The sequence below is a fragment of the Lonchura striata genome, chromosome 1A (assembly GCF_050655825.1).
Source record: "Lonchura striata isolate lonStrDom1 chromosome 1A, ASM5065582v1, whole genome shotgun sequence".
In the NCBI taxonomy this organism is placed as follows: Eukaryota; Metazoa; Chordata; class Aves; order Passeriformes; family Estrildidae; genus Lonchura; species Lonchura striata.
In genome coordinates this window covers 2,910,819-2,933,238 of record NC_140741.1, presented here as the reverse complement: position 1 = coordinate 2,933,238, position 22,420 = coordinate 2,910,819, and the positions used below count along the sequence as shown (strand labels likewise).

General features: G+C 40.8%; 1 protein-coding gene across 1 annotated transcript in view; it reads left to right on the top strand.

Annotated features, from left to right (window-relative positions):
* Nucleotides 1-21,199, top strand: part of PHF21B (PHD finger protein 21B) — a 160,433-nt gene extending 139,234 nt beyond the window's left edge. The window contains exons 9-16 of the mRNA XM_085569100.1: nucleotides 2,359-2,410; nucleotides 6,898-6,974; nucleotides 9,688-9,742; nucleotides 13,647-13,669; nucleotides 15,008-15,166; nucleotides 15,730-15,805; nucleotides 16,895-16,998; nucleotides 18,976-21,199. Coding sequence (XP_085425226.1) covers nucleotides 2,359-2,410; nucleotides 6,898-6,974; nucleotides 9,688-9,742; nucleotides 13,647-13,669; nucleotides 15,008-15,166; nucleotides 15,730-15,805; nucleotides 16,895-16,998; nucleotides 18,976-19,200 — 771 coding nt within the window. The 3' untranslated portion in view covers nucleotides 19,201-21,199. The remainder of the gene's footprint in view (nucleotides 1-2,358; nucleotides 2,411-6,897; nucleotides 6,975-9,687; nucleotides 9,743-13,646; nucleotides 13,670-15,007; nucleotides 15,167-15,729; nucleotides 15,806-16,894; nucleotides 16,999-18,975) is intronic.
* Nucleotides 21,200-22,420: the final 1,221 nt, after the last annotated feature.

Below are 22,420 nucleotides of genomic sequence, written 5' to 3'. Positions count from 1 at the left end.
ACTGTCCTTAACTCCTGCCTTGGTCATTCTGCTGCTCAGCCCTGAAGCTCATCATGGACTGAGGGGGAGGAGGAGGCACCCACTGCTTCCCATCAGTGGGGTGCACCTGGGGATGGAGAGTGATGATGATGGATCCAGTGATGGGCCTCCTCCCACCAGGATGACTTCTGTAAATAATAGGCAAATTACAAAAAGGAGCTGCTCCTCCAGGGAGAAAATACCCTGGACGTTGTTTGTTGTTTGGGGTGGGTGAAGGGTTAATCTTTTCTTTTTTCTTGAAGAGACCCGAGTTCAACACAGAGAGAGAAGCATAATTCTGCCAAAACAGTTTTGATCATTTAAAATTTCCTATTAGCAAATTATCTGGCAACATTTTAATTCTAAATTGTTTTTATCTAAAAGAAAAACTACTGCCCTAAATACTGGTTATTTAGTTACTGGTGTTCTAATTCTTCCTAAGCACAAGAGAGACATATAGCAGTTGTGAGCTAAAATGCTAGAATTAAGCCTGGATTGAAAATTTGGAGGAAAAAAGTCTTGGTTTTGCAACTTCCTGTGCAGAGGACAAACAATAGACCCTGCAATATTTGAAATGAAAGTTTTGCAGTGGAAGTCAGATTTTGAGTTGAATCCAGTGAGCTGCAGGGGTGTGAAATAGCAAAACCCACAAAAACAAATAGGCTGTTAATATAATATGCTTGTTCAAAAGAATACAGCTCCTACTGGGATTGTTTTAAGAGGAACTGTCTTTCAAGTCCCCATAAAAGCTAACACTTCCTGTGTTTAATCATGAGATTAAACATTATCAATTATCAAGTCTACTTGTGATGGTTCTTCATATTTTAAGCAAGTATGTTGCATTTAGTTAGATACACGTTCAAACAATTTCAGCACAAAGAGAGGACATTGTTTAGCAAACATTCCAGTACACAAATTCCAGCTGAGGCATCAGAAAATCTGTGCTTTCCCTAGAGTTTAATGCTGGGGTAATGCAAGAATTCTGCATTCCATTGAGAAAACACACATTAACTATTCCAGCTTCCTGGTTCTATCCCTAAATATTGTTACTACTTTTGCTCACAGTGCTGAGAATATCCTGCCAGTGTTACTTTTATTACAGACTAATTTTGACTTGGAAGTGTTGAAACATGTTCTCTTGACACTCTTTGAATGAAACAATGTTTTGACCTTCTACTGCTTAAACACTGTGTTTTAGTTGGACCTAAACCTAAACATTTTATTTGAGGTATGATAATTGCATCTTCCTGTGGCCTTTGTACACTTCCTCAGACTTGGATTGTGGGTTTTGCTTGCTTGGATTTCCCAAGAGCTTGAGTTTCATAGTCAGATTGTCTCTCCTGTGGAATTGAGCCTCATGAAAATCTAACAAGATCATTCAGCACAGCAGAAAGCCCCAAAAGTACCACAAATGTGACTGAAAACAAGGAGTTCAGTTCAGTTTATGCTTGGAACAACACAGTGTCATTTCAGTTTTCATCAAAAACATGCAATAAAAACTTCAGCAAAACATTTCTACAAGGAAAAATTTTCCAGGGAGAAACCACTGACAGAAATTTTAGAATCTTCTCTAATACTTGTCCTATCACTGCATCAGCATGTTCTGAAGACTTTTTGGTATGAAGCTATGTTTTGTGCATATATAGTTTAGAAGAGTTGTGAGTAATATTTTAGATCAGATTCTGAGCTGCAAAATGAGTTCACCAGTGTCAGTGGGAGATGTTTGTTCACTCCCCACTGAGGAAAAATATTGGATCAGTATATGTCTTCACAATCCATAGACATCATGTTATTTTTAAAACTTGGGAAGAGAAATTTTTGGGAGTTTTTTTGGTTGGTTGGTTGGTTTTTGTTTTGTTTTTTAATGGGAGGGGGCTTTCAATATGCTTCTGATGTCTTGTTCAGTGGTGTACAATTCATACTTGTTTCACTTCATACAGCTTGCTCATATCCAATAAAAGCAGCGTGTCATGTCCGGATTGTAAAAAATAATACAAAATTACTTCACTAAAGGATTGAGTAGCAATCCAGCTAGCAATGTGAAATTGAACTGATTGAATTGAATATTGGTCCTGTGCTGTGTAATATCAGTAGTCATTTAGCATTGCCTTCAGACACCTTTGGCCTGCTTGAGTTTATATAGTCATACAAGGAGAACCAGGCATATCTCAAAGTTAAACCAGGCAAATCTTCAGTTTAAGTTCTTTACATCACTATGCATCCAAATAAGATACATTTCTAAAAGGCTTTTGCTGGATTCATTCTGTCAATGCTAATTTTATTTATTTTCTTACCATGATCATTATAGTAGAAAATCTAACACATTTATTTTTTCCTTAGAAAATTGCCTTCATGGTAGCACTAGGACTGGTTACAACAGAACATTTGGAAGGTAAGGTGGCATATGTTGATTTACAGTTCAGTTTTTGAGTGAAATCTTTTCTGTTGGTTTCTCTGCCAGAGCACATTACTGAGGATTGTGTTCAGATGGCTTTTGAATCTCTCCAGAGAATGAGATTCCACAGCCTTTCTGTGCAATATGTTCAGTGTTCTGTTAGCCTTCTGGAAAAGCAGTTCTTCCTCATGTTCAGGATGAACTTGCTGGGCATCAGTTTCTGCACATTGCCTCTTGTCCTTTGCTGGGCATTGTGGAGCACAGCCCAGTCCATGCTCTGATCCCTGCCTGCAGTTATTTATGCACATCAAGATTCCCTCTCAGTTCTTCCTTCTCTTGTTCTCAGAAGGGCAGAAAGCCAAAGAAATGAAAGTGAAAAAGTCAGATGAAAGGTTACCTTTGCTCAGGTGTGCCTTTCAGTCCCACAGCAGTGGGTGACCCCATGTAGTTGTGCCTCCCACTCCGTGGCAATGCTCAAGCCCCCAGCTTGGCACAGGCTGTATTTGGACTCACTCACTCATCATGGTCCTTTAAAAGATGTTAAGACCTGGAAGAAACCAGGAAACAAAAATCCTGCAAAGGCTCTGAGCACCACTGATGTGGTCCATGGATCTGTGAGGTTCAAATATGTTTGCCCAGATATGCAGCAAGTGTCCTCTGCTCTCTCCCATGTGAGACGGACTTTCAGTTTTTGAGTTGGCTGTCTGTCACCTTTAGAGTTCCACAGAATGGTATGTAAAATAGTGGTGAAAATCTGGCATTTGTTTCATAAGATTTTACTTAAGACTACTTCTCACAAAGAATTCCTTCCCTCTAGTTTCCCCACTTAGCCAAAACCTTAACAAAATTCCCATTGAATCCTGTGTTTGCATGAGAGCATCTAGCGTGTCTTCTCAGGCTCCTGAATATGAATTCAAACAAATGTTTTACATAAGCTAAAATCAGCATCACATCCTTCTTATTTTCCTTCTCCAACCTTCCAAAAATAGCTTGCAGAAGTCAGCAGAATTGTATATTTCTTTGCCTCAGCTTTGTTGTTCTGAAATTATAGATGAGAGGCGGGGGGGGGGAAAGAGTTTGTTTAGCAAATTTGCCAGTGGCATGAGACAAGCTGGGGAGGCAGAATAGTTCTCACGGACAGAGATGATGCAGATATTGGAAGAAAAGATCTGCACCCTGATGGTTTTAGTTACAAGCTCAGCCACAACAAGCTGGTGTGATTCTACCAGTAAAAGGAGAGAAAACTGGTATCTGTGTGTGTCAGCTGACAGTGATTCTTGATCACAAAAAGTGTTAATGGCAATTGATATTTATCACCCATCCCATGAACCATAATAAACAAAATACTTAGGAATTTCCAGTGCACTGAGTTTAAGTTTTATGTGCTTTAGACTTAGGAGCATGCTTAGCTACCTCACTGTCTCAAGGTATCTACCATTTTTAGCTTGATTTCTTTTTACTGAGATTTTCAGTTCTTTGGTTTTAAGACAAGTTGTGAATTAGTGATAAAATACATCTGAATTGTAATGTCTCTTCAGTATATACAGCAGGTTTCCTGTGGGTCTTATTTCCATTTTTCAGTGTTCTTCCTCTTTAAATCTGCATTTTTAATAATAATTTAATGTCCCAGTGACCGAGAATTTGAAAGCAGTTAAAAGAAATTTTAAGCTTCATAATTTTTAATCTCTTAATGGTCATGGATTGAAATAGAAATCAAAAAGCTACAAAAATTTGGGGAGAAGATTTATAATCCAAAAAGTGCAAATGATGATTGGTTCTTGTTTTCTTTGTCTAAGGAAAACAGGACAACATTTGAAGTTACGTGGAAGTACAAATTATGCTTACAACAGAGAGGACTTAATTTTGAATAATTCGATACGCTCTGATTTTATTGGAACTAATAAATAGTTTGTGTGGATTTATTGCTTATGTTCATAATGCCAAGCAGTGCTCTTCTCTGTTCTACACCAAGTGTGGAGATGCTCATTTTAAACCAAACTGCTACAACACTCACCATGCAGAATCAATTCTTGAAGACAAATTCACTTTTTATATTTCTACTAGCATTAAATAAATGGTTTCAACCAAGAGCTATTTACAATGGAAAGGGTATTTCTTCATCAGAATTGGTGATTACAGCTGTCAAAGATTTCCTTATAGCTTTCACATGCTAAAGGTTATTATTTTACTGTGTCATGTTTACAGTTATCAGTCATTGCTATTTATCAGGAAGCAGCGGTCATTACAAAGTTCAGTTTATTTTAAAACTTCTAATTATTTCTCAATTTCACATTTTTGGAATTTAACTCTATCAAGATTAGATCATTAAAAGCTTATTCATTTAGTATCTCTAATTCATAGTCTTGCAGCTTTTGTTAATTTTATTCATTCATTTTCTGGTGAAGGGCTGTGAAACACTTCTATGTGTATTTCCCTATCTGCCTAGAAGCCTTTTCATCTGACCTTCACCCAAGCATTCCCTGCCTGGGAAAAGAGCTCTGTTCTGCAGGGCCCGAGTGTGAGACATCTTTACCAGTAAATGAACACAGCTGCTTCCACACACTGACAGTGTGCAAGGTACAGCTTTCCCTGAAGATAAATTGCCATCACAGGCTTCACAGGATGGCCATGCAGAGTGTTTATTTGTGGAGGCAGCAGCTCAGTGCAGTTTGACCTCCAACATAAAGCTATCTTTAAGTTCATTCATCTTCATCAAAAGTATTACAGTTTAATTTTTCCTGTTTGGTTTCTGGGGTTTTTTTAATTGATAAGCTAAGGAATAAGATAGCTGAATTCTGTGATGCAGTGCATGGTTGTAATATACTGTATTTCTTTCTCTAGGCTATTACAAACACCTTTTAGTATTACAGTTTTGTAAAAAAAAAAAAGGTAGAAAGCAAAACTTTAAAAGAAGGACCTTTAGTTCAGGTAATTCTAAGAAAGCATATCCTGGTTGACCTAGATTACTGAAATATTTATGATTTCATCAATCAAAACAAATTTAATTTAACTTTATTGCATCCTGTTCTGAAAAGTACACAGTACTTTTTTAGCAGAAGTAACAAGTAACAAAAAATAGCACACCAGTGTAATATGCTATTACTTTTCATCCCAGCCAGCTCTTATCTCTGTACCATAGCAATGCCTCTTCCAAAGCTGCATTCCAAGTATCTGCCATAGGTGTGATTCAGACCCCACCAGGTATTTTCAAATGTTACCTTGGTGAAAGCATGTACCAAAGAAATTTTCTCTTTAACTTGGGACCAAGAAGGACAGAGAGCAACAGAACCTCACTGTACTTTTATGAGATGCTTGGCCCAGTTACATGCAAAGAAAACTCTGCTGCATTGAATTGTGTTTCTTTTTCTGGGCCATTGAAAGTCCCAATCTTGTATCCCTGTGACCACTTTTGGAAGACCAAGCCTGCCCTAGCTCCAGTTTTTTCCCTGCACTGCTGTGGCAGTGCTGAGATGCTGCAAGCCCTGAATTCACTGATAAGGGTCCTGAGCTGGCTGCAAGAGCCACAGCTCCAGCTCACACTGCTGAGACCAAAGAAGAGAGTCAGCCAAGGGCCACTGCCTGTTTCATTGCTGCACCAAGGCTCCTCAGCTGTGACATCTCTGTTACCTGTGGGCCTCAAGAGCATTTCACTTAGAACTGACACTGGCATCAAGAGCAACATCTCTCTTCTGTGGCTTTGAGAGGATCTGCAGTAGCACTCACCCTGCTGCTGAGGCACGATTCCCTCCAGATGCCTTCAAAGAGCCTGGGAGCTTTGGATGGGCATTTCAGCAGAAACACTTGAGCATTTCATAGGAAATGTTTTCACAGAACTGTTTCCCAGACAAGATCCTGTGTTTTGGAATCTGCATAGTGTGAATTATGTTCATGTGATGATGCAGTGGTTGCAGCTGAGGCACCTCACATCTTAGTGCAGCTTCAGATCACACATTTCTTGGTGGTGAAAGTTTAGTGGGAGGAAGAAATGGGCTGCAGTCCAAAGAGCCTGTCTGTGTGCTGGTGTTTGCAGTGACACATACACCCACATATGACTCAAAATGACTTTGCAAGCTCAGGATTATGAAGTTGTATTCTGGGGGATAAGTCATCACACCCTGGTTAGAACTGAATCCAGCTGTGCCATTTCAACTATGCTTTTTCTAGCGCACACGGAGGCTCTCTGATGGTGCTTGCTGAATATGTGTCTGAAGAGATCATAATAAAATTCTTGTAGGGAAGCAGAAGTCTACCTTGAAAGAAGAAAAAAAAAATGCCTGTGAATCTCACAAGGAAAAGCTTATTAATGTCAAACCTTGAACTACAGCAAATATCAATGCTGATGTAACCCAATTATACCTTAGAAACTGAAACAGAACACAAAGCTCAAGGGGCTGAGGGTAAGATCATCTTCCTCACAAGTCATAGCTGCATTTTTCCCTGATGAATGAGAAATACACAATTTATGCTCCTTTCCCTGGTTACAGAAATCCAGAGCAAGCGTCAGGAAAGAAAGAGAAGAAGCACAGCAAATCCAGCCTACAGTGGGCTCTTGGAAACAGAGGTACTTTATTATTCACTTTTTTATCACAGTTCTAGTTCATATCAATATAAGGTCTAAGTGTTAGTCACTACAAAAATATATATGAATGCAGAACCACAGCTACTTGTAAAGAGATCCTGATGTAGAAAAGAAAGAAAATATCTCAGTGTCTAAGCAACAGGTTTTCACCACACAACATCACTTAGTCCAAACTAGAATTTATCTTAGTTTTAATAAAGTCTGAGAGAACTAAATTAATGTGGGACCTAATTACTCTTTTATTTACAAAGGCAGTTCCCTTAGTTCATAACTAAAGAACAAAAATGCTACATTATGTTCAAATGTACATTGCTATTTCTCTTCTTTAAGTGCCAAATAATAAATTCTATTTTCTTATGTGCTAAATTATAAATAATTTTATCTTTGCTTTTTTAAAATGTGTGACATTCGTAAAAGGGATGTGTTGGTTTAAGAATCAGTGTAGTCTGCAGAGGGTATAGAAATCGGCATAATAAATACAATAATGCATTATTAAAAATAAAATGCCCTGGATAATCTCTGTTGTCTGTTACACTTACACTGTTGTATTTATAGTAGTATCAGAATTTGGTCTTGCATAATATTGAATTGCAAACTTGGTATAAAAGCAACATATAAATAGGCGTAACTTTTTCTGGATTTTTTTCTTTTGTTTCTAAATTAACATATTTGCATTTATTCAGCTAATTAAAATTTCACGTTTAAAATTTCAGCACAGTTGGGGTTTACTGTCTGAACTTTCTACTGGAATGAAACTCAATTGTAGCCAGCTCTCCATTTAAGCAAGGCTTCTCTGTATTCTGAGTTCTCTAAAACTAAAGAAAGTGATTGTTCTTTATTTAGGCATAAGTAACACAGGATTTCTGGTATGCCAGTATTTCAGATTTCTGTCTTCGTTGGCAGATAGCAAACAGATGAGGCTAAGAAGAAACACAGTGCTGCAGCCAAACTGCTGAATTGCTTGATTGTTCTTTTTTTGAAAGCATTGGAGATTTTTATACTCCAGAGCAGCTCTGGGCACTTGAGTTCTTCAGAATTCCTCAACTTTTTTTTTTTTTCAGTGCAAATACTGATGTCCATATGTGCAGTATTTAACAGAGTAGGAACTTTAGCCTTGCTAGCATTAAAGAGCTGTAGCTCTTTAGACATTTTTGTCCTGATTATTAAAATACTTGCAGCAGAGTTTTGTGGCTGTAGCCAGATTGGTGTTTGGGACAAACTCTATTACCTTGGAGAGGTGGAAGAGAAGATAGCCCAGGTCTACTGCACCCCTAGTTCATATTTCTCATCATATCTATTCTCAAAAGCATATGCTTGAATGAAGGATGGCATGGAGAAAGAAAAGTCTGTGAAGGGCTCCTGTGGCTGATCAGCTGCATCCTCATTAGGAGCTGTCATTAATTACTGACCATGGGGAATGCCATTCAAGTCAAATGGAGGCAGATGTTTTTTCTCTAATCAATTAGCTGCTCAGACTGATTTGCTAATCAGGGCGTTGAGGTATTAGTGGCATTTCAGGCATTTGGGTGCCTGAAATGGTCTTTAATTCATGATTGTTTAAATGGAAATTGCATATAAATTACACCTTTTATTTGCCAACATGCCTCAAAATGGAAGGAGCTCAGCATTTGTAATGGTGATACTAACTTTGTCTGCAAAAAATATGATCGTGGTCTTATGTCTTCATTTGTATGGTGTGCTTTTTCTTCTCAAAGCTTTCTTCTTAAAGCAATTGAGATTCCATTTTATTTTCGTACCCTTAGTAGCCTTTTCTTTTCATAGGAAAGGGTTACATTTTGGGCTGGTTATTTTTTGAAGGAAGAAACATCTATTCAAAGTTCATTAACAGACTGGCAGGCCCCTGTCTATAAGAGAATAGTTTGTTCACCACAGAATAAATAATATAGCAGCAAAACCCCTCTTTCAGGGGTTTCTTCCAGGCTGAATCTAACAACATCTAGTGGAGGAAAATGGAAATGGGTGGCTCAGAGGAACAATTTGGAGTTGTCTAGACTGTTAATGAAGCTTGGCTTGCTATTGACCATAGCTTGTGCAGTTAGACAAGGCTGGCCATGGGCTGTGTTAGGTGAGTTGAACATCTCAGGTTTGCGGTGCTCTCTGTTTGTAACCTTGGTGATCTCAGCAGATTGAAATCACTGCCAGCTCCTCAAGGTCCTGCACATTCACTTCTGAAAGGGAAATATTTTGCTAAGGCACTTACTTGTTGCTTGCAAATGCAGTATGTTCCTCTGAACTGTAGGCAGGTGTCGTAAAGGTAGTAGTGTTTTTCCTGCAGAAAACAGAAATATAGAAATCCATCACCATTTCTATACATACAAATAAAAATGTCATCTCACAGCAACAATTTTCCCTTATGGACCTTGTGGGGCTTGGAGTTAGTTTTGCAGTAGTCTTGCTCTTACCAGCCCATGCAACATCCTCCAACCCCATCAATAGCATTACAATTTGTATTTCTCTCTTCTTAATAAAATCTAATGCACAATAAACAGCTACACGAAAAGCTTGTTAGGAAGGTAAATCATGCAACTGTTTGTCTGACTGTGTCAGTGGTCTCAAAGTAGTTTCTGGAGAGCTGGTTAGGTATGAGGTAAGCCCATGGAGGTTGATAATTTGAAATGTCAGAGACAGCCAGAGCACTGCAGTGACATGGTGGTTGGTTTCTTTTCCCTTCTAGAGGAAACGCCTCGCATCGAATTATTTGAATAACCCCTTGTTCATTTCAACGAGAGGTAAGCATATTTTTAAATGAATATACTACTCTTCTAATGATGTATTAAAAATTTATTAGTAGGACTTCATATGAGTTACTGCTAGGATACCACAAGGCATTACTTTGTGTAATGTCTCTGTATTTTTTTAATATGGAGTGAAAATAGATTGTTTTCCTGCAAAAACAATGGAAGGATAAGGCTAAAAACCACAATTTTACAGGGACAGATCCAAAACCTCTGCAATCAGTGGAAAATCTGATCTCTGGCACTGTTTTGGTTTGAAAAGACAGGTGTCTGCTAAGGAAGGCAGGAGCCTCCCTTGAAATGGAGAATATAAACCCTCTCCCTCTGAATTATTTTAATATTGAATTTAGGGGACTCTCTGGCAAAGATATGGGAGCAAGAATAATAGTTCTTTATTAGGGGAAAAAAATAGAAATGTAGTAAAACAAAACAACACTGACAGAGTCAGAATACCAACCCCAAGTACTTAAAAAAAAATATTAAAAATTAATTGCTATTTTAGGCTTTTCATTTGCCTGTTTACACCAGCTTTAAGAAACTGCTCTCCATCCTCCAGCACCAGAAATGTCCCACAGCTTTTGCTTCAATAACAAGGGCTGAAAGCCAATCTTTCTGATTCCAAGAGGTAGAGTCATAAATCTAGACCTGATGACCTTCAAGATGCCTTCCAATCTTGTACTTATAAGAACTTGAAATCTGAAACTTAATACTAGATTGAGAATTAACAGCTTGAGAATTAACAGCTCAGAGGAGCCATTTGGAGATGCTGATGATTAGCTCATGGGAAGAAGGACATTTCAGGAAAACATGTGCAACACAGAGAAGACAAAGAGTTGGGACATGTGGGGTGAAACACAGAGAATGTTGAGTATAGTTTAATTCTTCAGACAAGACCCAGGTACTATTTTAAGGAAGAAAGTGAGAAACTTGTATTTCAGAAGAGGAAACAAAGCCAGTAAAGAAATTTGATTCTGTCCTTGCCCTTGTTTTGCCTTTCTACCATTTTCTCTACTGAGATGCATTAGAGGTAAGGGAAGAGAGACCTTTTTCTAAGTTAAATATTACTTCAGTGTTAGGAGCATTTGCAGAGGTAATTATAATTGAGACATGAAGTCTTGACAGTGTTTGCTTGATCTCACTGTCAAGTGGCATGTTTGGTGCTTGAGATTCACCTTTCTGCCTCTGCCTTGGCTTCCTGCACCACAGGAGCACCCACTGAAAGGCAGCAGTGCTTCTCTCTGCCTTCCAAATTTCACATGCCAGATACAGACACTTGGCCTATTTACCATATGCATTACTTTACTTACCTCATATGCATTTGGTGTCAGAGGACAGGAGAGGTTATTACAGTCAGCAGCTATGATGACATGCCTCTTAGCAGGAAGCCAGGCTCATGTGAGCCCCACTGGAAAGAATAGTATTTCTGTCTTAGTTTTATGTTCAAAATTAAAATTGTCATATATTGTTTGTGTTATCATAGCACTTGTTTTTCCCACGTAAACACGTGTGAGAAATCAGGACACAATGGCATTGTTAGCAATTTGTGCCTCCAGCCCCTTGGTGGGTTTAAGTTAGGTTTGGATATCTCTGACCTTCCTTTCATTATACGTTTCTCATTTTATTTGCAAGGAAGTAGGCAAGTGACAGGCATCTGCTGTTGCAGCTGTCTGTGAGCTTCCTGGAAATCAGCAGCCTCTCTCCTTAATCATTAATTCCTCTTTGAGTCCTGTATCTCTGGTTTTTCCAGAATCCAGAATATGTGCTGGAGTTCTGAATATTCTGAGAATGTTGAGATGGACTACTTTATAGCAGAATTCCCCACCTCTGCAAGGATTTTTTTGTTTTTCTGGATGCTGTGCAAGCACTGAGCAGAAGGCAGATGCTGTCCCAGACTGCTTGGCTCTGCAGTGATGCAGTGCAGAGATGGCTGGCCTTCTCTTATAAAGTGCCCCTTTAAAAATATTGTCTTCAGTTTAATTTCTCAGCAGCTAGAAGAGGGAAGTGGACATGTTTTAAGAAGTTTAAAACTTTGAAGCAAAAGTGAGCTGAAAAGACAAACAAACTAGAAAAAAAATCCCTATGATGTCCAGGGAACAACAGTCATTTCTGGAAACACAGAAGAAGACAATTCTTGTAATTTTTGATCAAAATGTTAATTGATCAGGATTGATTTAAATGAAAACGTCTTTTCTGAAATGAGGTCACATCCCCTGACATGTATCATTTGTACAAAAGATTCATCAATTATCAAGCCTCTGTTTATCTGAATAACATTGATATCCCCTGAGCAATCATTGTGTCATACAGCGGTGGACCTTTGTGTGTGTATTTTTGGATATGAAGTAACATCTACACATTTTATAAGCCTGTGATTATTTATGGACCAAAGTATACTAGAATTTTCGGGAAAAGCAGAGAAATTTATGGAAGAAAAAAAATCTGTCAAAGGCTGTTAAATATAAAAAATGCAGGTGCAAGCTCAGTGTTAGGGCAGCCCATAAGCTGCCAGCATCAGAAGGATGCTTCTGCATTTGCTCAGTGTTTGCCCTGCTCTTGCACTGGGTGCTGTTAGCAAAGGACAGGGATATTCAGCCTGTGGTCCAGCTTAGGTGAAGCTGTTTCTGTATCCTCGAGTTCCTCTTCCTGCATGTGTGTGAGGCCTGCTCACGTGTACATCTTCACTCGTGTGCACACATCAGTGTGTAAAACCCGTGTGTAACGGAGGGAGGGGACTGCCAGGTGGGTCTGATATGAGGGATCACAGTGAAACATCCCCACTCTGATCAGAGAGAGGCAGCTGAAGAAGGACAGGAGAGAAATATCAGTTTGGTTGCCTCCACTTTAATCCAAAGAAAGGCCTGTCCATTAAGTGTTTCTCACTTAATGTGCTCCAGCCCCTTGCAAGAACCCAAGCAAACAGCTGGGTCTGTGCCAGGGACATATTAGGCTGGATATCAGGGAAAGGTTCTTCCCCCAGAGGGTGCTGGGCACTGCCCAGGCTCCGCAGGGAATGGTCAGGTCCCAAGGCTGCCAGAGCTCCAGGAGACTTTGGAGAACATTCTCAGGCACAGGGTGGGATTGCTGTGTCTGTGCAGGGCCAGGCGCTGGGCTCAGTGATCCTGATGGGACCTTCCAGCTCAGGATATTCTGTGATTCTATGAAATCAGCAGCAGAAATTGCAACACACTGTGCCGTTTCCATAAAGCTCTTAATTTTTTCTGTCTTTTTATTTTTGGACCAAAATGTGTTGAATTCCATTTTTTTTTTTTTTTTTTTTTTTTTTTTTTTTTTTTTTTGTGGAAGGCTTGGCTCTCTATCCAGTGAGCTCTATTGGTTCTTGTTCATACCAGGTTGAATACAATCAGTACAGATTCAGTTCATCCAAAGGTCCCTGGTGTTCTGGGTAGTTTGATGAGAAGGACTTGGTGATGCCATCAGGCTCACTCCTACAGGAGCTATTTTGTCCAGGAATCAGCTCAACATTTAAATCTGTTTAATGTTTAATCTGTGTATAGTTGGAGGCACCTATTTCATGCTCCACTTTGCTGGTTCAGGGCCAGCCTTTTCAGCACCCAACATGCTGTGGTCCTTCAGGAGGACTTTTTGACTACTGGCACGTAGAGAGGAGCTCTGCATGAAAATTTCTGAAAATTTCAAATACTATGATGTTGTAGCATCAGACCTTTGGACATGGTGTTCCTGCAATGCACATTTTTAAATCTCAAATGCTAATTTCACTGCTTGCTGTTACATTCTTTACTGCCTGCATTAATTTTGGCAATGTCCTGATCTCCTATGCCACATCTTGATTAAAATTACTCCCACAGCTGAGAACTAGCAACTGCTGCAGCAATGTATTTTCCACTGATCTGTTTTCTGCCCTTCTTTTACATGCTAGCAAATGAGGATTCATTCTGGAAGGTATGTGTGGCAAAGTTTGTGTATTAGCAGGTATCTTTCTCATCACTGTACATTCAGTGCTTGCTTCTGATTATTGTAGTCGCTCTCAAGGTACCCAATTGCAGTATTCTCTTCTCCCACTTAACTAAATCTTTGAGTTCCTAAGCCAGAATTTTAAAGAGATGAACTCTTAGGCTTTCACATGCAAGGCTTGAGTTTAGTCCCCTTGTTGACTCCACTGATTAAGAAATTGCTAGTCCAGATTTATGAGTTTAGTGAAAATTTGATAAGAAAAATGAGTAACCATTCTAGTTTGTAAAGATTAAATCTCTTTATATTGCAGTTGAAATTAAGATTATTTGAGCAGGTAGTTTATAAAGAGTAATATTTTGGAGAGTGAATTTTTTGACAGAACTGGTTTAGAATTCAAGATACAAGCTTAACTAAAACTGCTGTGAAACTTTTTAATTACTATTCCAAAAAATGAAAGCATGCTTTTGGAATTAAAAAACACCATAAAATTACTATTCTGCTTCCTAGAAAAGCAGTAGGAATTTTTTTTTTGGTAATGATTCACAAGGCATGAGAGTATGAGAATCAGTGTCTCCTTTATTAAAAGGAGTAATTAATGTTGCCACTGGATTAGCATAGCAATTGACATAGCATGACATTGCAACTTTGCTAATGAGTCTTAGTTCGTGTTGTGTATTGCTTCAGACAAAGCACTAATCAGTCTTGTTGGAGAAAGGTTGTCAGAGCAAGTCTGAGCAGAGAACAGTTAGTGCCAGGGAGAAAGAGGCCAGAGGATTTCACAAAAGAGGGTATATAGCCCAAGCATATATATATATATATATATGCTCCAGCCTCCTGTTTCCCCAGCTGCCCTTTGAGGCAATGGGAATGCAACTTGGAACTGTGCATCTTCCCCAGAACCCTTTTGTTGCTGCTTCCTTCTGCTTTGGGCATGACAGACAAGTGATCCCCACATTTACTCTGATGCAGGACAGAGCCGTGCACAGGGATACATGTGTTGTGGTAGCACACTGGCAAAGAAAACAAAGAAAAAGGTGAAATAATTCCAATATCACAATCTGGCTATGTTAGTCAGCTCTCTCCTGTGTTTGATTAGCTGGGTTTTATGTTTCTGTTTCAACTTACGTAACTTGCTTCTGGGTCATTTGTTGTTTGCATTTTTGCTCTCATCTATCTATTATTTCTGTCTTCTGTGTCTGTCAGGGTCCTTTTGACAATTAGATTTCGTGTTTGAAGGAGCCTGTCTGCTGCAGGAGAGGCTTTGAATGCTGTGTAGAGAGAAGTTCTCAGTGGACTGACTTTACCCAGGGCACCCTTCTCTTGCAGAACGAGATCCAGCACGATGAGCACTGCGCCGCCTGCAAGCGTGGAGTGAACTTGCAGCCCTGTGGCACATGTCCCAGAGCATATCACCTCAACTGCTTGGACCCACCCCTCAAAACTGCCCCCAAAGGGCTCTGGGTCTGCCCAAAGTGCCAACAGAAGGTAAGCCACATGCAGCACGGTATATCAAGAAGGGAAAACAGGAGGCGCCTCAGATCTGTGTGCCCCTAAACAAATCTAACCTATGGTCATAGCTCACTGGACTACGTCAGATAAAGAAGTACTGAGAGGCTTTAGTGAAGTTTGCAGTATTTATTTCTGGTATTTTTCACCATCCTAGAGTTAGAACATACAGGGAGTGCTGCAGCTTGCCTGTAATTGCTAAGAATTGTCTTTAAATGTCTCTTCAGTTTCTTCAGCTCCTTTGTTTTCAGTAACAACACCAGCATGTAGCCAGACAAAAGAATGTAAATCTTAGAGAAGAGGGAGGCAGTGTCAGAAGAAGACACTGTTTGCACAAGTAAGAAAAAAAATATTAAAACACTAAAGTGTCACTAAAGTGTAGAATCTGTGCCTTAGGGTTTCTTGTGCTTAGCCTCGAGATCACTTCTATGTTCTGAGACAAGGACCCAAGTTCTGGTCCTGCCAAACTGTAAGGCTGGAGCAAACATTAATGGGTGTTATTTATTTGAATCCTAACCATTTATTGTTTCCTGGGCTTATAGGTTTTAAAGAAAGATGACAATGTGCCATGGACTGGAACTCTGGCTATTGTTCACTCCTATGTTACTCATAAAACAGGTAGGGATTAACTCAGTCACTCACAAGGGATTTCTCTGCTCATGATAGCAGTGCTACTTGAGTCCTTAGCTGAAATATCAAAGTAGTGTTATAAGGTCTGATGGTGTAGGTCATAGGGCCATAAGTGGCTGGGGATGGCAGACTTTTCCTGTCCCCTTTCCCTAGGTCTGCTCCTTTGCTGTCCTCCCTCTGTAAGGAAGCTGAGAATGATTTCTCAGGAATTTCACTCTTCTGGAGGAAGCTGGCATCAAAGTGGTACCTTCCCTGGAACAGTGCTGAAAACAGGATTACGAGGCAGAGTCAGGCTAAGCAGAGCCATGTAATTGGGTGTGAACACAGTGCCAGGCTGGTGTCCCTGGCCCCACAGCAATAGCAGCTTTTAATTCTTTCAGTCTTCTGTGGTATGGCAGCCACTTGAGTCGTGTGCTGTGTGACAGCTGTGCACTGAGCATTATTCTTTTTTAATTCCCTGTTGCACTCTTACAATAGGCTGTTGGGGGCATTGGATCATATTTGTAAGGACCTTTATGCAGGTCTGGCACACTTATAATTGTGCTTTTCTGCCAGGGTCACTAGCTATTGCCATTCCAAGGGGCTGACCTCTTCCTAAATACCACGCACCTCTTTCTTGGAGACTTCCAGGATTACATGTAGTCTAAGGATTAATTATAATTCACCTTAAAGGTGCATGTACCTTTTGGGTTGTCCTCCTGTGTGCTAACCGTTGACACAGACACATACATAGAATCCCAGAACCATTTAGTTTGGAAAAGACCTCCAGGTTCATCGAGTCCAACCTGTAACTGATCCCACCTTGTCAACTGGCCTAGAACACTGAGTGCCATGTCCAGTTGCTCCATGGACACCTCCAGGGATGAGGACTCCACCACCTCCCCAGGCAGCCCCTTCCAATGCCTGGCCACCCTTTTAGTGAAGAAATGCCTGCAAGCAGAAACTCCAGATTTCTTTGTCTGTGCCTGCTGACAAAAGGCTAAACTCACCATGCAAAATACCTGCTTCAGCTTTCTGTCCTCAAGTGCACAGTACATCCTTTTCTTAACCTCTGCATCCTTGTTTATTGTTCCACAGTCAAAGAAGAAGAGAAACGAAAGTTACTAAAGAGAAGCAGTGAACTGAAGAGTGAGCATAGACAATTAGAAGAAAAAGATCGACTTCTCAACAGTGCAGTGAAGGTAGGACACCTGATGAGGACACAGAGTCTCCTGAAGAGATGTTCATAAAGAATTTAAGCCCAAAAAATGGTATTTTGTGGCTAGAAAATAATTCAAGCTCCCAAGCAATAGATTTTCAAGTGTGAATGTGTTTCCCTCTAAGGAAGTATGTGTGCATTTTCTTTATGCACGAAATTAAGCCACTCTGGCAGGCAGAGGAGGAGAAATCACTTGCATTTCTGTGGCAAAACACACCCAAACAAAACTCCACAAATAGCCATGGCTGCCTTCCTTGTAGTTGCATCCACAGCTCTGAGGTACCCAATGACTTCAAGGTACTTCCATCCTCTAGGTGAAAAGTTTAGTCACAAGCATGTCATCTGGGGCTCCCTCCATCCTGAGAAGCAGGTGTCAGTTTGTGTGGCAGCCCCAATAAATATTTGATATTACCTTACCCTGGAAAAACCCAAGTGGCAGCTTCAGGGAGTGACTGCTTGTTTTACCATTCCAGTTATCCAGAGGAGGCATGTTAAAACATTTATCACGTAAAACAGAGTGGAAGGAAAAGAAGTAACTTCATAAAAGACATTGCTGTATATTCCCTGTACATGTGTATAGCACTAATGGAACCACATGTGTATGTAATAGGTAGGAGAGTGCAGTGGGCTGAGGAATTTGGGAAAACAAAAGCCATCAGCTCTCAGGTGTGTGTCATGGCTGTCAAAATCACTAAGATTTCTACCTAAGTAGAATCAGGTTCTTCCAGTGGGCAACACTGTCTTATTTAAATGGTAATATCAGCCAATGATTATATGTATTGGAAATGTATCCACTTGAAAAAAGAAAATAAATTAAAGGTGTCCCACACAGAGCAATTCCATTCTGACATTTTAACAGAGATTTATATGAAAAAGAACAGTCATACACCCCACAGCTGCAATGGTAAAAACAGAACATAATTTAGCTTTCACCTGAAATCGCATCTCTCTAAACCAACCTCCCAGCAGCTCCACGCAGTTGCTTTCTGAACAAGTTGATTTTCAAGTGAGCAATTCCCAATTTCCCAGTTCTGGAGAATCCTCAGCCCTGGGCAATCTGGGCCATAGCCAAAGAGAAGCAATCTGCAGCCAAGTAATGGGTTTGGTCAGAATCCTGGGTGCCCTGGGAGACAGGAAAAGGTCTCAGGTTTTAGAGGCTGCTGTCCCCTTTCACCTTGCAGACAGGCTCAGGTTTGGGTCTGTCCCTCACTGAGGAATGGGGTGCTGGATGCAGCAGTCCATAGGTGGGGAGGGAAAGGAGGATTGCTGATTCTTCCTACCCCTTCTCAGAGAAATAGAGGATTTGGGATGCCTTTGTTTAGCTCCTACTCTCGTGCCCATTTGCATGGAGGTTTTTATTTCAAGAGAGCACAGGGAGAAATTTGGCCACCCTCAGGGATGGAAGCTTCCTTGTGAATGCTCTGATGTAACAGTTGCATCTTGGAGCAAAGTTTTCTGCTGGAAAAATATTGGTATCATGTTGAGTGAGATTGATGTGTCTTCACAGTGCCTATTCCCTGAAATGTGTGGCACGTATGAAATGCAGCCTGGTGAGGTTCACCAGCCAGACATTTATCAGGGTCCTTTGGTAAGAGTGAAAGACCTGAGTGGCACCCTCTGTATTTTCAGTAACACAGCTGTTGGGCTCCTGTGCCTGGCATCTCTGTGGCATGCAGAAGGTGTTCCTGCCAGGCTGTCTAGAGGATGGAGTTGGAAACATCCTCCAAAAGCATTTCACCTGGGAAGAGTATTGTTCCCCTCAGACAGCTGCTGCGACGTGTGCAGCGCTGCCGATTACTCCATTTGTTAAGCTGTGGTTTTGCTTTCCCCAAAGGAGAACATACTTCATGTGAGCACAATGAGCACCCAAGGAACCAAAGGATGTTTGGAGAGGTGTTTGACACCACTTTGAATGTATTCTCAGTCTTTCCTTCTCTCTCCTCTTCCCTTTATTCGACAGAAATGCTTAGAGTTAAAAACCAGCCTGATGGCCCAGCAGAAAGGGACTCAGTCGTCACTGGAACGCCTCAAAGCCCTCATTAGACTGATACAGAGCGAGCAGATGATTCAGGTTACCATGACCACCACCACCACCACCTCCCTGCTGGCCATCCCCTGGATCAAGCCCTCGGCTGCCTCCGCTGCCGTGCACAAAGCCTTGCAGCCCTCCCAGGGCAACAACTGACAGGAGCTGGCCATGAAAGCCCTGGGGACAGCGAGGAGAAGCACACGAGCAGGGAGAGCTGGAGCACAGGCCAGGAGCAGCACTCCCAGTTTTGGTACAGCTGGACACTCGCAGCCCGCTCTGCGGGTCACCGTGGCAGCACGTCCCCACGGGGCGGGTCCTGCCGCGCTTTTGTGTTTGCCAAGACCTTCAGTGCTTATGAAATTTGCTTTGTTGTGTTGGCCTTAATGTGTTTATGGCTGAGGATGAGCTGGAAAAGCGTGGCTGGTAGAGGAGGCAGGATAGCCTTTTGTGGTGGCAGACGGGAGAGGAGTAGGGAGGTATTAGAGAAGTAGTTGGGCTGAAAGCTACGTGTGTGGGTGAGAGAACCAGAAACTGAGCTACTAGCACTTGACGTGGATTCCAGAGGAACAAATCCGGCCCCATTGATTCAGGTGACCTGGATATGGGGTCTTGGTGACCAGAACAGCAACGTGGACACTCACAGAGCCTTGGAAACAAAAGATCTTTTTCTTTTTCCATATTATTAGACTTGAGAATTGCAGATATTTAAATAAAGAAACTGTATGAAGTTAGCATTTCTAGTCAAATATTGAAGTATTTTCATGCTGATGCATCTGTATATGCGTTTCAAAATATTTTAAAAATACTACTGTAAAACTCCTTTTGCAGGTCCTTTTTACTTATTTTACTATCAGTGTATTTTTCTCATGGAATTTTTGTGCAAGGTTTAGCATCAACCATAACAGTGGATATCTTTGAAAGTTTGGGTATAATTTTTTAAAGACAGTGGTTTTCTGTCTTTTTGTTCATTTTAGATTATTTTTTAAACAAACAAAAAAGCAAATAAATATTCTGGGTTTTGTTTCTTGTCAGTACAGATAATATGCCAAAAAAAAAAAAACTTTTTGTACTGCATTTTTAAAGATATGCAACATGATTTTTTTTGTTGTTGTTTTGTTTAGTGTTTTTTGGTTTTGGGTTTTTTTTTTTGGTTGTGGGATTTTTTTGGTTGGTTGGTGGGTTTTTTGGTTGGTTGGTGGGTTGATTGGGGTTTTTTGTAGAAATATCTGCTGAAATGGTACAGGGAAAAAAAAAAAACTGCCTCAAGGTGTTGTTTCTCAATCTGGAGACTCAAAACTTCTGGGGGAGGACAGGACACAGAAAATCAAAAAAGTTTGGGAGGGTTTTATTTTTGGAAACTCGATTCCTTGGTAACATTTTGTTGGATTTTAGCATATTTAGGACGTGTTAAGTGTTAGCCTGAGAAAATTCCAGTGCACCTGCCTGTTTACTAGCTGGTCTTCCTGATTCTGCAGGGCTGCCTGGGCAGGTGGGGGTGGACACCCCCTTTTTCCCAGCTCACACCCTCCGTGCCATTGTCGCTGTCCTTACGAGTTCTCCATCAATTAGCACAACTCATGGAAAGCCACCAGAGCAGGACACAAGGCTGGTCTCTCTCATCAGCATATTACATGGTGCCGAACAGCCTTTTTTGGTTTTAATTTTAAAAAGTAAACACGTTGAGGCACTGGGCTTTTTCTGTTGCCCAGAAAGCACGTGGTCCCTTCAACCATTTTCACAACTCCGGGAGAAACTGTGCAGTACTATACAAATCTATTTTAATACACAACACTCAATTGAACAAGATTTTTATATTCTTTTACTGATGAATAGAGTGAACTAAGTAAAACACAGTTGTTATACATTGGTTAATGTATGCAATTATGCATTCTGAGTGGCTTGCAATGTAGATGTTTTCAGGTTTCATAATTTTTTTTTCCTTCTCAGACAAATAAAAAATAAAGGAAAAGCGTAGAAGATTGAATATGTGAAGAATTTCTGAAAAAATGTCTTCAACTGTTAAAAGTAGTTATTTTGAAAAGGGGGCTGTCCAGTGGATAGTGTGCATAGAAAAAAAAGAAGTGTTTGTCTTAAATATGCCAATGTAGTTTTACTTCTTTATGATGCATTAAACTTGACTGACAATTTCCTGGCAGTGTTGTGGTGGTCTCTGCTGCCCAAGGCCTGTTGAGGGACCCCCTCCCTGGCCAGACTCTCTCGTGGGGGTGAGGAGGGGGAAAGAAACTGGTGCTGATTTCCCCACCACTTTGCTCCATTTTCAAACTTAGGCCCTGCAAGAAGGAGTACAATACTTTCTGCTTGCTTTCTGTCAGAAAGGTGGCCTCTTCCATCAGGCCACCGTGTCTCCCAGGCAGAGGCACCCTGTCCAGTGCCTTGCTTAGCTTCCCACCTATTGGAATAATTGCTGATCCACCAGACCCCTGGGCTCTCCTTTCACACCTGCACTCCCAGGTGCTCTTCAAATGTGTGCTGACCCTATTTCATAAAGTAGTTTAAAGATCACTTTATAACAGCAGTAAAGAAACAGGGAGAGAGGATCCTAATGGGGATTGACTGGTTTCTGGCTGGTAAAAGGGATGGAACTTCTTTCCAATAAAATTAATCAAATTAAAGCAGTCGCAGCTGCATAAAGCCTGCCACAGTGGCTAGTGCTTATGCAGAGCAGAAACAGGATGGGGGTTTTCTTGTCAGGGGTAGGGAAAAGGGTATTTATTTTTGTCTGGGAGTGTCTTGCCTTGTCTTCACCTCCTGGCAGTATTATCATTTCACTTCAGGCTGCAATAGGCAAGCAAACTTAGCACCACTCCTGCTTCCCCTACAGCTCAGCTGCCCTCTCCTCCCTCCCAGCCCCTGCTACATGGAAGGCAGGCTGATTTTTCCTAGCACTGCTTCCAGTATTAGAAGACACCTTTCCTCCTTGCCAGAAAATTCTGCAAATCACGTTGTCATCATCATCATCATCATCATCTGTCTGCCACCACCCTAACCTTTAAACTCAGTGCTGTGCTGACAGACCAGCCATTTACAGAGCTCTGCATGCTGCCTTGATAATTAATGCAGGTGAAAGAGAGTGCAGCCTTTAATCTTTGATAGTATTTTAAATTGGGATTTTGGTGGAGATTTGCAGGGGTTAGCCTCCGTGTTTCTTTCTGTGGTACAGGCATTTTCTTTGAAAAGAATCAGGAGCTGCAGGGTTCCCAGCCTCCCTTCCCAAGTGAAAGTTATTTTCACAGCTGTGCCAGACTTCACAGCTTCAGGGCTCTTTATTTCACTATGACAGACTGTTTTCTGTGCACAGGACTTTTTCACATGCCTAAGTTATCTTGCAGAGGATCTGCTCTGCAAACAGCCATTT